Raw genomic sequence first — 16,188 nt, 5'->3', positions numbered from 1 at the left:
CTTTAGAAATCTCACCCCCATAGAGTGCCTAAGAATCTTAAGATACCCTTAACTTGAAATAAGGGTCCACATGCAGCTTTACACCAAAATAACAACCTGTTTAGTTGGTTTTGGTACCAGTTTGCGTGTAGAAAAGCCCCCAGCGGTCAGTGCATTGGGAGGTACAAGGTACATTCCTCTTGATGGAAGAGCTATTAATGACTTAAAATATGACCAAAACTTTCAAAGCCTGTGGCCTAAAGCTAGATTTTTAAATGCATGTTTTAAGTCTAATTGTCCTCATTTTTTTTATTGCTTCCCCTCCCCTCCCCCCCCCCCCCCATCTACCCTTCCCCGGAAGGTGCTCAGTGCATGCAGCTCTGACTGACTTCAATTTCTGGGTGCTTACCACTTCTGAAAATCAAGCCACTTTTATATAAAAAGCATAAATGTAAGCTCCGGGTTTAAAACCTTTGCTTATATTTATTAAGAAAACCATCCTACAATATCAGTCTGATTCTAAAGTCTGTGTAATGCTACTGGAGTTTCTAGGACTCTGCCTTTGATAATTAGTAAATTTCAAGACCTTTTTGCTACTGGAAACAGACTTCCAGTTCACACCCTCCATAAAGTCAGTGAGAACTATTTAAGCTAGTCAACTTCCCATCAAAAATTAAATCCAGGGTTAGTTTTTCTGAAATGGCACTTGGTTTAAAATTCCTGATCTTGTTTCCAGGATTCTGATGTCCATCCTCTTGGCACTGGGCTTTCCGGCAGGCATGAGAGCAGAGATTTTGGAGAGCAAGAGCAAGCAGGAGAAAGGCTGGTTTTAGCTCAGTACAAATGGGATATCTTTATTATTTTAAACCTTATTTCTAATAAAGCCATCTCTCCTTCTCCTCACCCAGGTGTTCATAGTGATGCACAAAGAAAACAGTATCTGAATAACAAACATCCTTGAATATTCCAATATATAACACAATCAAATAACTCACCCCTTCCCCTTTCCGGGAACTTCATATTTTCTCTCTGATTTGATTCCCCTTTTACTCAACCACCCCAATTTTGTGAGCAGCTATGAGCAAAATTCAGAGCCTGGTACCACTACTTCTCCAGGGGGCTGCAAAATGATATTGTGCCTGATTCAAAGCCCATTGATGTCAATGGAAGTCTTTCTCTTGACTTTTGGTGGGTTTGCGGTTAAGCCTGCTGACATGCCATCTCAGGGAGGGGACATCTGGACTGAGGGTTATCCCAACTGCTGTGGCAGCCTGTCTGTACTAGCCCAGCCATGAATTCTTTGCCAGGATCACTGGTAGTGTGCCTTGTCTCTCCCTGGCTTCTAATATCTCTGTTACTTCTATGTATACTTAAGTGATGCTAAAGGTATGAAACAGGATGTGAAATACCCATTGTGCAGTGAAGCTGATGCTTTGGAATGCACAGCAATTACATGATTTTATTATGATCTCATTTCCCCCTCCTCTTGTCAGTTACCTCTTGTGTGTTATATGTACATATTTTAAGTTCTTCAGGGCAGGGGCCATGTCTCTTATGTCTGTACATTTCACACACTTAAGTTTTATTATATTTATCTGGTGTACAATGTACTGCCTGGGTAATGAGCAATAGGTACTAATTGGTGGTGGTGATTTGGGGTGCTATGTGAAACGAGTTGATGACCTACTCCAATACCTCGTGTGGAGATGCAGAGGCAGCCAAAGCAGGCACTTCTGTACTGGGGAGAGGAGGTAAGATGGGGCCTGGCTGGGGCCATCCTTCTGCCAGCACCCTCCTGAACAATGCAGAAGAACCCCCGCAGTTCTGGTGGCTCCACATGGTGCCTTGTGTTTTCCATCTGTCTGCAAACTCATTAAAACACCACTACATCAGTGCACAATGGAAGGCAATATTTACAGCCATCCAGGTCAGAAAAGCAATTGAAAATGAAAGCTTGATTTTCATGGTAAACTGATAAGAGAAATTCTTCAATGCAGGGTGAGCATAGAAGAGGCAATATTGTGGTGCAGAGGAAGACTGAGTAGAACTGTCCTGGGAAGGGCTACCATCCACTTCCATGTGATGGAGAGTTAGCCAGAGCATGAACGTTTCTGCGCATGACAGAATTAAGTCTATCAGAGAGCCAGGATCGGTGACTTCATTTTAGAAGGCTCTGAATGAAGTGTGAAATCAATAGAAAAACTGCACTGAAGCTCAACAGAAGCAGAAGTAAATAATGTCCTTAGATGAACCTAAAGTATGCACATGGTTTTAAAAGGATATTGTAGTAGGGGGTCATAAGTTATGTTAGGAAAACTGACCAAGCGAGAGGGAATGTAGATGGCATTGAAGCACTTGGCATTGCACTGAGGTGCTGTGATTAGAGAGCATAAAGATAAGGATTCTGGGCAACAACCTGGTTTGGGTGTTTTTGGGTTAGAGAAATAATATTGTCACTTTAGATCCCAAGGAACTCCACAGCATCTTGGAGTCAAGAAGTGATTGTTAGCAGGCATTGGAAAAGGTTTATCAGGAACATTCATTTTGATGCAGGCCCTGTGCATAATGGGTCAAAGATGTTAGCACTTCACATGGGCTTTAATAACTTTTCTTTAAAAATTACTCGTATTGTCAGCTGAGCTCCAGACTCTAAGTCACCATCAACCATTCTTGAGTCTGGATTCTTGTTTTCAGATTGGGGGAGGGGGGCCATCGAGCTGCCCTTTCATCCTGACACGAACTGTTGGCCAGTCCTGGTGACTTTGTTTGGACTAAAAATAGAAATGAGCCAAGCCAACCATCTAATTGCAGCTTGATTTTGGATTAGCCTATAGCATTTGCAGCAACACTATAGCCAATGATTGTAGCTGAACGTAGATCTCTGGAAGCCTGGTTATGGATGTCACATCACTACACAGAGAGATCTTTGTAGAGTTTGCTCAATTTTCTTGAAACCTTTTGAGAGACTCTGGTAGTCGCATTGACAATGGGATTTGAATTTATGAAACTGATCAATGGGTTGAGATGCTGCCTGTAGCAAGTACAGACCATAATAGTTAAGCATGCTCTCTGCTGGCGTTCCACAGGCTCTTCCTGTATTTTAGAGGTAGAGGCATGGAGGTAGCTTTTTTCAAGTGCACTGTCCCTAGCTGACTCCATAGTCTGGCTATATGAGTAGCTATTTGATTGGTAGCTAGGATTAAACAACATTATCAACTCCTCTTCATGGCTCTTCCCATGGGCACCTCTGCGGTTGCTCCTCTGTAGAACTCTACCAGTGATACAGGCTGCTGAATGAGCATATCTCTGCTGTCAAAAGCAGGAGAACCAGCATCAAGGACTCATTGTTGATTCCAAAGATCTGCCGGGTTGGGAGGCTACAACCTTTGATAGCTCATCGCTCTGAACCAAAGGGATGTTCACTTGGAAAGTAATGGCGTTTCCCAGCCCCTCTGCCCCACTTTTTCCTGCAAGTTTGTCCAAGACACCAAGTCCAGTCTATTTTGGGAAATAAATCAAACACCAGCCTACCCTATGGAATATACAGCAAACTTGCTTATCTGAGATGTAATATCCACAGATGCCACGAGCTCAGTCTCTTGCTAGTTATGCGAAGTAGCAATACTCTGCTCTAGTTTGAGTGACAAGCTGGGTAGCAGAGGTTTCCCCATCTCAAAATGTACCAGATTTGGAAAAATGAGCAATATGTGCTGCTGCCTGAGCCGCGGTGTGGACTGAGATGGGATCTTGACGATGGGATCTTATTCTGTGTTTTCATTCTCCTCCTCTTCCTCATGCTCAGTGTACACAGTGCTTTACATCTTTAGCAAAAAAGGAGGGCTTGCCCCAAAGAGTTTACAGTCCAACGTATACACCACATGGGAAACTGTTCAGATCCACAAAAAGAAGAACAGGAGTACTTGTGGCACCTTAGAGACTAACAAAGGGTCCTTGTCAGCGAGGAGAGATCCATACAGGGAGACTTGGTAGGAGAAGTGGGTTTTAAGGAGGAATTTAAAAGGGGGGATGGGAGGGACAAGAGAACCCCTGTAATTTTTCACTTATTTTTGGTTTAATGTGTTTTCATTGTTTCTATTCTCATAACTTTTAAAATGAAAAATGGCTTTTCAATTATTACGAATATTTTGTTTCCTTGTAATTTTTTTTTAAACTAAATAGCAACAGTAGAATTTCTCAGAGGCTTTTTATAACAAATTTTAGTGGGAAATTTTATTTCTTGGGAAACTTCAAAAATAATTTTGAAAAGTTTCTTGCAAAAAGTTTGGCATTTTTGACTCTCTGCTCATTTTGTATCTTCACTGGATTATTTCTTTCCTTTGTTGCTTCTACCCCTTGCAATTTTCCCCTAAACTTGTAGCACATGATAAAGTGTGAATCCCACTTCTTCCTCCTCCTCCTCCCCTAATGGGACATTTCATCCTCTTGTCCCCTTGCTGAACTCAGCCTGTACCTGGTCATGTTCTTGACTAAGCACTGCTTTGCGCTCTGTCCAGTCTGGCACTGGAGGTGCTTCTGTTTTGAAAGGAAGAAGACGACTGGTGTTGGAGTCTAAGGAATTGTCTACACCTGAAAGGTAATTCAGATTTAAAGTGCAATAACTATTCCAGAAAAATCCCATGTGTAGACAAAAATATATCGAACCCAAAGGGGTTAGTCTCCAAAAGCAGCTCCTTTTTTTTTTTTTTGGAGCTCTTGTTCCTATCTTCAGGCCTTCCAACCTCTTCTCTGCTGCTTTTTCTTTTCAAACCTTTTCCAGAAACCAGTATATTTACTTCGTGGTTAATGCTTCCATTGTCAGGGCAGTAGGCAGACCTTTCTCACATTGGACAGGTGCTATCAGTTGCTGAGAGTCACTTCCTCTCTCTGCTGCATTATAGTGGCTGCTCTGCAGAATAGGTTATCCAGCTCTCATAGAATGCATAGATAGCAACGTCGGCAAGACAAAGAATTAATTGGAACCATAGTATTTTCAGAAGAAAGAGGGGATAACGTTTCAGTCAGGAGGAAGGTGCAACCCAGACCGTGGCAGAGAGAAGCTTTAGTAAAATAGTCCAGCTGAACCTCAAGAACTCTGAGCTGGCAAGCAAACTATGTGAAGATGGCACGAAGGGTTCATCTCAATTCACTTGTATCTTACCGTATGTAATGCTGTGTAACAGGCCTCTAGAATGTAGGTCACATCCCCCTCTAGTTTCTAGTTCACATAGCTGGTGGCCTACTATGGCTGCTAGCTCAAGCAGTTGAGGTCTATTCTGAAGGTCCTGGCTTCAAACACTGCTGATGTCCCATAGTGGAGATTATTGCAATGGCAATCCAGGTTCATAAGAAAATACTGTATCTAAGCAATTGTGGGATTCTACCCCAGAGTAAGCATAAAAAAGGGAAAGATTCTTAACCAAGCAAGATCCCTTCTTAAGAGGAAAATTCAATCCATAAGCAGATGTAGGTTTCACCTTGTCACTTAAAACCAACAGGCAGGCAAACCAACATGCATTCACTTTTTTTTTTTATTTCTAAGATCAGATTCTTGTGAGTTTTCACATTTCCCATTACAGCTGCAAGAGATTCACAGAAGACAGAGGATGGGGATTGGCACAGAATTAACCTTAGCATTTAATATCTTCCCAAGTTCTCTGCTGTCAGGGTTGTGTGTTACATCTTTGAGGTTAGAATCGGAGAGCCCTTGTGTGAGCTTAGAAACCTTTCTCTGGGGAGGAAAATAGAGGGAGCTTGAAGATTTCCCTGTAACTCAGAAAAGTGAGCTCTCGTGATGAACCCATTATCATACCAAGGGTTCAGAATGAATGGCAAATAACAATGTTTTGTGAGGCTAATTACGGCAATTCTCCTTTTAGTGGAAATCCAGTGCAGCTCCACTAACTTCAGTGGAGTTACTCTAAATTTACACTGGGGTAGCTGAGAGACTGGCCTGTCCGTTTTCATTATTCTTTGTATAACAGTAGCTCTGAGGCCCTGTTGAGGGACATGGCCCCGCTGTGTTAGGTGCTGTGCAAACAAAATATTAACGTTCTTATGAGAATATCGATGGGAAAAGTCTCAGGATCCGAAGTGTGTCTTTCTCACTATTGAATGTAAAGGGAGGAGTTTAGTGATCTATGATTATTACTTTTTTTTATTCACAACTGCTCTGTTGAAGACAATGCTAACTCCGTTGTCTCTGTTACGATCCTAAAGAATTCTCCCTGGTGAACTTTCTCCAAGCTAGTGTACTGGCCCCAAACCTTGGGTCCCACGTGCTCTTGGTTTGTTAGGGCTGGGCAGATTTTAGCTTCTGGCTCTGGGCCAGCAGGCACCCTCCAGGTGCAGACCGCATGTCTGATACCCCTCTTGGTAGTGGGGACCCCACAGTACAAGCACCAGCTCCGGGAGTGAAACAAACACCAGCTCTCCCAAGCCTCCCCAGCAGCTATTGATCTCTCCCAGAGTTCCACTGAAACTGTGGCCCCTCTGGTGTAGTGTCTCCCTTTGCGGACTCCGTGGCAGTGAAAGCAAGGGACACGCAGACTCTCCCTAGGAATTTGTAAACACACGCACACTTTACTCGTAGACAGCACAAGGGCTATACAAAGCCACAAAAACCAACAAAACCTGCCCACAAATCTCTGTCTGTTTCATCATTAATCCACGAGCCCTTTGGCCAATGTCTTTTCCAAGTGGTCCAGTATTCCTCCTTGTCTGCCTCTGGTCCTGGTGTGCTCCCCACCCTTTATACTGGAGTGACTCCTTTTTGTAATGTTGCAATCCCCTTTGTCAGGTGATCACCCCTATCTGCATCAACACTCTGATCAAGTGATCTGTTGCTTGGTTACAAGCCCACCTGGGAAAAGTAGTTTTTTTGTGAAGTGGCTAGTTTATGTGCTTAAGGGGCTTCTATTTGAATGGGAGAACATCCAGGTTAATGACCCTTGATCTCTTTCCTTTGTTAGCCCTCCACTGACTGCAGAAACTTCTCTGGACACCACCTGAGGTTTTCAGCTCAAGATGGGGAGGGTACAGGGCCAAGGTGAAGGCCCAGAACCATTTTACAATCAAACTGGCATTCACAAAACAAACTGGAGTTTGTAGTTTTGCTATAGATATATACAAACCTACACTAACCTGTCACAATTTTTCTTCTCCCTTTTTTGTAGGTAACATCTTTGTGGTCAGTCTGTCTGTAGCGGACCTAGTAGTAGCGGTGTACCCTTATCCTCTCATCTTGAGTGCCATTTTCCATAATGGATGGACACTGGGAAACATTCACTGCCAAATCAGTGGGTTCCTCATGGGCTTAAGTGTCATTGGGTCCATTTTTAACATCACAGTCATAGCAATCAACAGATACTGCTACATCTGCCACAGCCTCTGGTACGATAAACTCTTCAACCTGAAGAACACCTGCTGCTATCTTTGCCTGACCTGGATACTGACAGTGGTGGCAATTGTGCCAAACTTTTTTGTTGGATCCCTGCAATATGATCCCCGGATTTATTCCTGCACCTTTGCCCAGACTGTAAGTACATCGTACACCATAACAGTGGTAGTTGTTCATTTTATAGTCCCCCTGTCCATAGTGTCATTCTGTTACCTACGGATTTGGATTTTGGTGATTCAAGTCAAGCACCGGGTAAGACAAGACGCCAGGCAGAAGCTAAGAGCAGCTGATGTTCGGAATTTTTTGACCATGTTTGTGGTTTTTGTCCTCTTTGCAGTATGTTGGGGGCCGTTAAACTTTATTGGTCTTGCTGTCTCTATTAATCCTTCAGAAGTAGTGCCCAAAATTCCAGAATGGCTCTTTGTCCTGAGCTACTTCATGGCCTATTTTAACAGCTGTCTCAATGCTATGATATACGGGCTTCTCAATCAGAATTTCCGAAAGGAGTACAAAAGAATCCTACTGACTCTATGGACTCCGAGGTTGCTGTTCATCGACGTGTCGAAAGGTGTGACGGAGGGACTGAAAAGCAAGCCCTCCCCAGCTGTAACAAACAACAACAATCAAGCTGAAATACACTTATGAATCAGAGCAATGCTATGTATTCTGGGGTACAGTTGTGTATATACTATAGTATGCAAAAGCTTTTCTACCTGCACATTTAAAAGCTGATATCACGGGGCCCAATACCGCCAGCACTTACTCATCCAAGAACTGGGTCTGTTCCTACAGATGGCGTCTGAGTCCCTTACTCACAGAAGTAAGGCTTTGAGTAAGGATTTGTAGGATGGAACCCACTGACTTTATTTTTCCTATGCCATTTTTCACCAGGTGCCTAGGTGACTTTGATGCACTTGCCACACAGGTACTAATGATCTGTTGGAAGCAAAGCATTCAAAGCGCCTGTAGATGCAGTTGTAGTTGAAACTATAAGACCAGGCAAAAAGCCCTCTTTTTTGAATTTTTTTTCTAATTCGATCCTTTTAGCATTTAAGTAACGCTGAACCAAATGTACAAGATCTGAGCTATAAACTGCATGACTAACTTTGTACCTTTTTAGGTTAGTAGGATTAGTCAGTGGTCACATAATAGGGGCATGATGGCTTCCACTGTCTCTGTAGGGTTTAGTAACTAGCCAGTACGAGATGCAAGGCAAGGCAAAAGCACTGGTTTTGATTGCCTCTATACAGATGTTGAGTACACTTGCACTTTCTTTTCCAGGCTGTGAATAAAATACAACAAGTGACCTAATCTAATTGCAGAAAGAGGTTCTGAGCCTAATTCAAATGTTAAACAATATTCAGTAATGGCCGGCATTCATTCCAAACATCTCTCAGAAGTCCTGTCATGTGAATGTAACGAAGTGTAGCAGAATCCCATCCTTTTAATTCAGATGCCGACTTTTAAGAAATAAATAGAAAGGAGAGCTCAGTGAAAATCATATTTGCACTTGCAGACAAAGGCAGAAAGAAAAGGGAATGTTCATCCCAAACGTGTCTCATCGCATATGCACCATTACACGAATGCAATGAAAAAGGCAAGTGTAGAGTTTTCCTTCTTTTTACTCTTGCACAGAGTTACAATATGTAAATGGGGATCCTATGTAAAAATATTTACACGCCCCGAAAAAGAGTGTGAACATTCTCAGTTAAAGCCTGAGCTCTACCCCTTTGTGGTTGCTGTCAATGCACTACAGTATTGTGTAGGTCCGTGTTACAGGCGAAATATATGCACAGTGGGCAGAATTAAGGCTTCTTTAATTGGTGGAGGGCTTTGTCTGTAAATGTGAATTTTTTTTTTTTTTTACCCTTAGACCAAATTGAGTTCCTTCTTGAGAGGGCTTTTAAAAAACTGGTAGAAGAACAAAAAGTGAACTACTCCCGCTCTCAAGCGGTCTCATTAAATCAATGGGCAAAACTCTGCTGTCAGTTATAGGGTGAGCTTCAGTTCAAGCCAGTAGAATTAGGCTGACTTTACACGGGTGTAATAGGGACACCGAGCCTGCTCCTGTTGAAGTCAATGGGAGCTACGCTATTGATATTGATGGGGGGCAGCATCTGTCCTTTGTGGCAGAATTTAGCCCAATGGGACTAGTCACATAAATAAAGACAGAAGAATGTGACCCTGTCTCTTGTCAAAGAAAGGACCCAATTCTGCATTAGTGAAATCTATATTTTTTGCCATTGATGTCAGTGGGAGCAGGATTTGGCCCACAGGGCTGATCCTCTGAGGCACAAAGACTAAGATTTTTCAAAGGTATTTAGGCACCTAATGGAGACGGGTGCCTAGTGGGATTTTCAAAAGCACTTAAGCAGGTTAAGCACCTAATTCTCATTGATATTAATGGGAGTCTGGCACTTAACCTGCTTATGCCCTTCTGAAAATCCCACTAGATGCCCATCTGCATCTGTAGATGCTTAACTCCCTCTGTATATCCGGCCCTGAATGCTTTCTGAGAGTTGCTGAATGTTGCTCCCACTGAATTCTGTGGTGGGGAGGAGCTGGGAGAAGTTGTCCATTGAAAGACTAAGCCCAAAAAATGTACATGGCACATCTCCTAAATAAGCAATACAGTGTAAAAAGCTGTCACGTGGCATGACTTATTGCAATACAAATTGTATTTACAGGGGGCTATGACAATTTGTTACTGCACATTTTCAGACTCAAACATCTCAGCCGCTTCACATGATCATTGTGTTTTAAATGCTTGACACAATTATCTTATAATAGGAGCTAAATTGAGTCATGTTTTTAAAAATTGGCCTTTGGTTCTGCAGAGTATGGCCAAATAAGGGTATCTGATGTGGGAATTGGTCCTTTTCGTTTCAAACAATACCCATCCAAATGGATGGATATCGTTCTGTGCAAACAAAAAACATTGAGTCAACTTGGATGCAAAAAGCACCAAGGAATTCTTAACTGCAGGGTATATCGTTCAAGTTGTACTCATACAGCAAGTTCTACTGTGCTGTGATTCTAGTTTCAACTGGTTTGCAACTGTTTGTTTAGAATCACATTTGCAAATAATATCCTTAAAAAGGAGCATATGTGGTTTACTAAGACAATCATATGGAATCCTTTAAAATTTGCCAAATGTCTCAAATTCTCCCTGCCCCACTACTGAGACTTGATATCCTGGATTCTTTATCTTTTTAATGGACTGTTCAATGAAGGTCATGTGTTTCTTTTTTCTGAAGCTTGCATTTTGCACTATGTCTTGTTCGAAACCCATCAGAAGTAACAGCCAGTCAAAGTCAGAATAGAACTTTGTAACACCAAAGACATCCCAAGCAGCCAAATCTTGGGAGTATCTGATCTAGTCCTGTAGCAACAGGACTGCGTTATGGAGCTCGAACTGCCTCTGTGGAACAGCACTTCAGGCCCGTGCTGCAGGAATTAGAGGTGACATACCCTATGCATCGAGAACAGTCGCTGCTGACGTGAACTAGACAATGTGACAGTGCAATATTCTTGCTGCAGCCCTTGAGCAGCCTCAGCACTCAGAGTGGTCAGTGAGAGCTGCAAGTACTCAGGGCCATATGGGGTCGTGGTAGGTATCTACTGCACTGCAACAGCAGGTCCTTTAATTACCTGGGCAGCACCTTACAAAAACAGGGCCTGATCCTGCCCCGTAAGAGTGGGATTGGGTCCCTTAAAGGAGCTTAGTGCATCCTACAAAATGTGAAAGTTGCTGTAGTACAATCATTTCAGAAGCACTTTGTGTGTCTCTGTAAGTCAAGGCTGCCTGGTAATGAACATGGTGAGGTAGCAGTCATGGTTGGGACCTTGAGCCAAGCTGCACTGGAGTTGATGACTGCAACATAAAGCAGGTTAAAAATGGAGAGTTCAGCTCTGAGGAGAGAACCTGGTGCCATGATGCCAAGGGTGCTTGGAAGTATAGATTGACTCTTGTATTAAATTCTTTTAAGAGTACCCCAAGAAGGAGTTCCTTGTTTGAGTTTCTGGTTATGGCAGCCTAGAAGAGATTGCTAACTGTGTACCAGGAGCTTATTTGTTAACATTTGTTTACAGGAAAAAAGGGAAATGGGTCTTAAATTGGGGATCCTGAGGAAAAGTCTGTGTTTCCCTGTTGGAATCCAAAGTGGGGTTTTGAAAGTGATCCCACAGCTTAAAAGGAGCTATGCCAGCTGTGGATTTGGCCTTGACCTTTGGAATTTGAAGGTCATATTGGGATCTCCCTTACACCAGTAATTAACCATTTACTCTGGATTAACCCTGGTGTCACTGAATACTGAATTTGGGCCATAATTTTAAAATTGCCAGAGTAGCCATGAGTGAGAGAATTTATTGCCGTGAAGGGAGATGAATCTCTTGCCATTTGATGATGTCAATGAATGTTATTTCATCTATTTAAGAAGAATGTAATTGAGGTATTTGTATACAAATCTATAGTGTTTCCATTTAACCATTTGGCTAAGCATTCTTCACTTTGCTGATCTCTTGCACTTCATTACGAAAACTATTTATTCCCTTTATCTATCAAAACTGTAATATAGCATTGGATTGTTTATTGTTTTTCTCTTTTAGCAAATACGTTTTTTGAAATAAATATCTGAAATGACTCCTTGGCTTTTGGTTATGACTAGAAAGCAGATTGGTATGAGCAGGTACAACTGGTTAAAAGTGGGAACTGAGTTCTTCCAGGACGTACATGAGCCTTGGATGTGAAATTCCAATCTGGAATTGGAGCACTCAAAAATCTGGGGAGTGTCTTCAGATCCCTGGTGATGGTCCAAGTCCACCTTAATACAGGAGGATGTTGGGGAACAGGAGTCATTATACAATGATGCTTCATTCATAAGTGGGGCGGGGGAGGGGAAAAAGAACTTCCTTGCTCAGAACTACCATTGACTGGGATGGCTCCAGGGCCCTTTGCCATGTGTGTTTGTCCTTTAGCCATCCAATTGTGGGATGCCATCTACATCTCTTTATTACCCATTTCTTGTCCTCTCCTGAGAGATGCTCTGTAACATTATCAATATGGCTGCAATGGTGCAGAGGAACCATTTTTTAAAATAGCAAAAGCAGACTATAAATTGTGCTACTTACAGATTTTTTCAGAGTTGGGATTTAGACCAGTGTGTTCTCCAGGCAGTAAATGAATATTCACGATACTTCTGGATGTGAAAACAGGCATTCATACACTAGGTTATTAAATCACCAGTAAGGTCTTACACAGGAGTCCTGTATAGATAGGGACTTCAGGATTATTAAATTATCAGTGTAAACTGATCTTTCTGTCTGTAAGCATGCTGACTTCTGTTAAAATCTCTAAAAATAATGCTGTTTCTTTTATTGGATTACAATTATGTTATGGTTTCTGTATGCATCACTCTGGGATGTATTAGCAGCCGTGTGTGCAGGCAAGACACGAGAAGTAATTCTTCCACTCTACTCAGCACAGTTGGTTTCAACTAGAGTACTGTGGCCAGTTCTGGGCACCACGCTTTGGGGAAAGATGTCGACAAATTGGAGAAAGTCCAGAGGAGAGCAACACAAATGATTAAAGGTCTAGAAAACATAACCTGCAAGGAAAGATTGGGGGAGGGGCAGGGGGAGGGTTTGTTTAGTCTGGAGAAGAGAAGACTGAGGGGAGGACATAACAGTCTACAAGTACATAAAAGATGGGGTGATAAATTGTTCTCATTATCCACTGAGGACAGGACAAGAAATAGGGGGCTTAAATTGCAGCAAGGGAGATTTAGGTTAGACATTTGGAAAAACTTCCTAACTGTCAGGGTAGATAAACATTGGAACAAATTAGCTAGGGACGGATAGCGCAGTGGTTTGAGCATTGGCCTGCTAAACCCAGGGTTGTGAGCTCAATCCTTGAAGGGGCCATTTAGGGAACTGGGGTATGTGCAGGGGGTTGGACTAGATGACCTCCTGAGGTCCCTTCCAACCCTGATATTCTATGAGGTTGTGGAATCTACCTCATGGGTGGGGGTTAAGAACAGGTTGGACAAACACCTGTCAGGGATGGTTATGCTTCAGTTCAGGGGATTGGACTGGATGAGCTATCGAGGTCCCTTCCAGTCCTGCATTTTTATGATTCTGTGTTCATTCAATTGAAATGTACGGACTATTCAGATTTTATGAATGGGAGTATCAGTGTTTGTGCTCTCATGCTCTGGGCGTACATGGATTCCCAATGGTTAATCTAAAATGTGAATGACATTATTCTGAACTTCAGGAAATAGAACATTAAGAATAACTAAGTTTTCCTCTTCTGTAAAATAAAAACTGAAGGACAGTCTTTCAGTGCATCCTAAAAATATATGCACAAAATGCATCACATGTAAACCTAAATGAAATCCAGGAATACTTGCATCTTATTGAAGTACCACTCAGATAACCTACTTTCAGGTATGGATTATGGTCTAAATCGTTAGCTATATCTCCTCAAGCAAAATGAAGCCATATGAACTAGTAAAATGAAACCTACTTAAAATCGAGCACGGAAGAATGGCAAGCGGCAAGTTACCATGTTTGATTGTATTTGTATGTGAGGACTTATCATTCCTACCTGCACCTGTTATAGGTTAGGTTTGGAAAAACATGTTAAAGAAGGTATTTGAGGGACACAAAGGGACGAACTTTCAAATGTGAGGATAGTAGTTTATATAGAAAAATGCTTGCTCACCCCTTGCACATACAGCTTGGCTAAGTGTGGGTTAGATTCACAAAGAAACTAAGGCATGGCGATGCTCAGCGTCCCCACACCTAACTTTTAGGCACCTAGAAAATCACCGGGCTTCTTAAAGTCTTAATTTGGCTTCTAGGCTCCCTATACAATGAATGGGAGGAGAGAGGATTCTCAAAACCCAGCGTGCTAGATGGCTCCTTGCCTAAGCTAGCCAAGGGGAGATGTCAAACCAAGGGGGTGGGGGTGTGCTAAGCCCCACCCCTCCTTCAGAGATAGGCACTCAAGTCCAGACGGCAGGGAGGTGCATCCCTCTGCTTGGGAGTCTCAACTGCAAACCCTCTCTTGGTGTTAGGTGTCTAGGCTGTTTTTGCAAGAAGCTAGGGGCGGGGGTGGAAGGAGGAAAGAAAGGAGCAGGAGGATGACTTCCCTCATAACTTTTAGTATAGTGGCTGGGGTACTCACCTGGGCTATGGAAGACCCCAAGTCCAAGTCCCCCCCTCTGCCTGAGAGGGAGAAGGAATTTGAACTGAGGTCTGCCACCTCTCAGGTGCATGCTCTAACCACTGAGTTATGGGATACGCTCACGTAGGGTGCCCTGTCTTTCTGTGCTCTGTCTCTTCTGTTGGAGCCGTTCCACTGCGGATAAATAATTTAAAGACTCACTGGGCCAGAGAGCGAGCGAGCAGGAGAATGACTCTGTAGCCTGGTGGTTAGAGCACCACGGTGGGGGACCCAGGATCCAGTCCCCCTGTCCTGCTCCTATGATTTTTTAACGGAAGCTGTTCCACTCTGGCTCTGTAACAGGAGAGACACAGGGTGCCCTATGTTGGAATATCCCATAGCTCAGCAGTATAGGTGCTCTCTTGAGAGGTATATCCCTGTTCAGATCCCTTGTCTTCTTCTAGTGGAGGGGGGACTGGAGCTGGGGGAGGGGGTGGGGGGAGTCTCCCAGATCCCAGGTGAGTACTGGGCTAAGAGTCTTCCCGCACTGCCATCATTTTGTGTAAGCTGTTCTATAGTGGCCTGACCTGCTAGGTGAGGTCTGAGCACAGCTACGGGGTCAGGCACCATAGGTGCGTTAGGTGGAGGAATGCCTATCTTCCCCCGGTTCATGCATCGCTCTGGGGGTAGGTGTCCGGATGCCTGGTGTGGAGCTTCAGTGTATATGCTCAGAGGCATAGGCTGCCTAGGGATCTTCTACTATAAGTATTTAGATGCACAGAGTGATTTTAGGTGCCTACAGGGTTCAGGAGCAGCTGAGGGGGGCTTTTGTGACCGCCCCCACCCTGGTAGGGCCTGATTCTGGGATTTAGCCACCTAGACTCTTTTGTGACTCTAGCCCTTTGTGTCTAAGGGAAGGCTTTGCAGGTGAAATTGGAGGAAAGGGGGTGGTAGTCAGGCACTATATTTGTGTAGATCAGTGGTTCCCAAACTCTAACAGCCCGCGAACCCCTTTCACTAAATTGTGAAATCTTGTGAACCCCCTCCTAAAAATCAATATTTCCAGGGATTTACGTTTAAATTTCCTCAGTGTGATGGATGCACTTGCTTTGCTCTGCGTAGATCTTGGAAGTCTGGAACCACTGGAGAAAGATAAAATCTCAGGTCTGGTTCAGCATCCGGACCTGCTCTCCCTGGGGTTCAGGCTGACGTCTCCCCCGCTGACGGGGGCAGGGCTCAGGCTGCCAGCCCACACCGTCCTGCCCCACTCTCCCTGGGACTCGGGCTGTCTGCCCTGCAATTGGGTCCCAGCTGCTGCCTCCGATGACCGGGGTCCTCTGGATGCCTTTAGTGAAATTTTTATGGCTACCCCCTGTAATGTTCTGCGAACCCCCAGGGGTTTGTGAACCCCACTTTGGGAACCACTGGTATAGATGCACCCACTCCATTTCCCTTTGGAAATTTGGCCCCAAATGTCTAACTGTTGTAATTATATAGCAGTATTGGAACTCCCAAGTGGACCGTTGGGGAAATTAACTTCCCTGCACACTCTCAGATTAAATTGAGTCTTTGATTCATAGAAAGCACTGCTATTAGGAAATAGTTTCCGGTGAGCATTTTAAATAAATGAACATTGGCAGTTCAC

The 16,188-nt window shown here is 43.5% G+C and overlaps 1 protein-coding gene across 1 annotated transcript in view; it reads left to right on the top strand.

Annotated features, from left to right (window-relative positions):
• GPR50 (G protein-coupled receptor 50) overlaps positions 1-12,017 on the top strand; it is a 72,888-nt gene extending 60,871 nt beyond the window's left edge. The window contains exon 2 of the mRNA XM_005298986.5: positions 7,152-12,017. Within this exon, the coding sequence (XP_005299043.2) occupies positions 7,152-8,020 (869 nt within the window). The 3' untranslated portion in view covers positions 8,021-12,017. The remainder of the gene's footprint in view (positions 1-7,151) is intronic.
• The last annotated feature ends 4,171 nt before the right edge of the window (positions 12,018-16,188 follow it).

The sequence above is a fragment of the Chrysemys picta genome, chromosome 9 (genome assembly GCF_011386835.1).
Source record: "Chrysemys picta bellii isolate R12L10 chromosome 9, ASM1138683v2, whole genome shotgun sequence".
Classification (NCBI taxonomy): domain Eukaryota; kingdom Metazoa; phylum Chordata; order Testudines; family Emydidae; genus Chrysemys; species Chrysemys picta.
The sequence above is the reverse complement of the archived record's forward strand: the minus strand, read 5'-3'. Positions and strand labels throughout refer to the sequence as shown.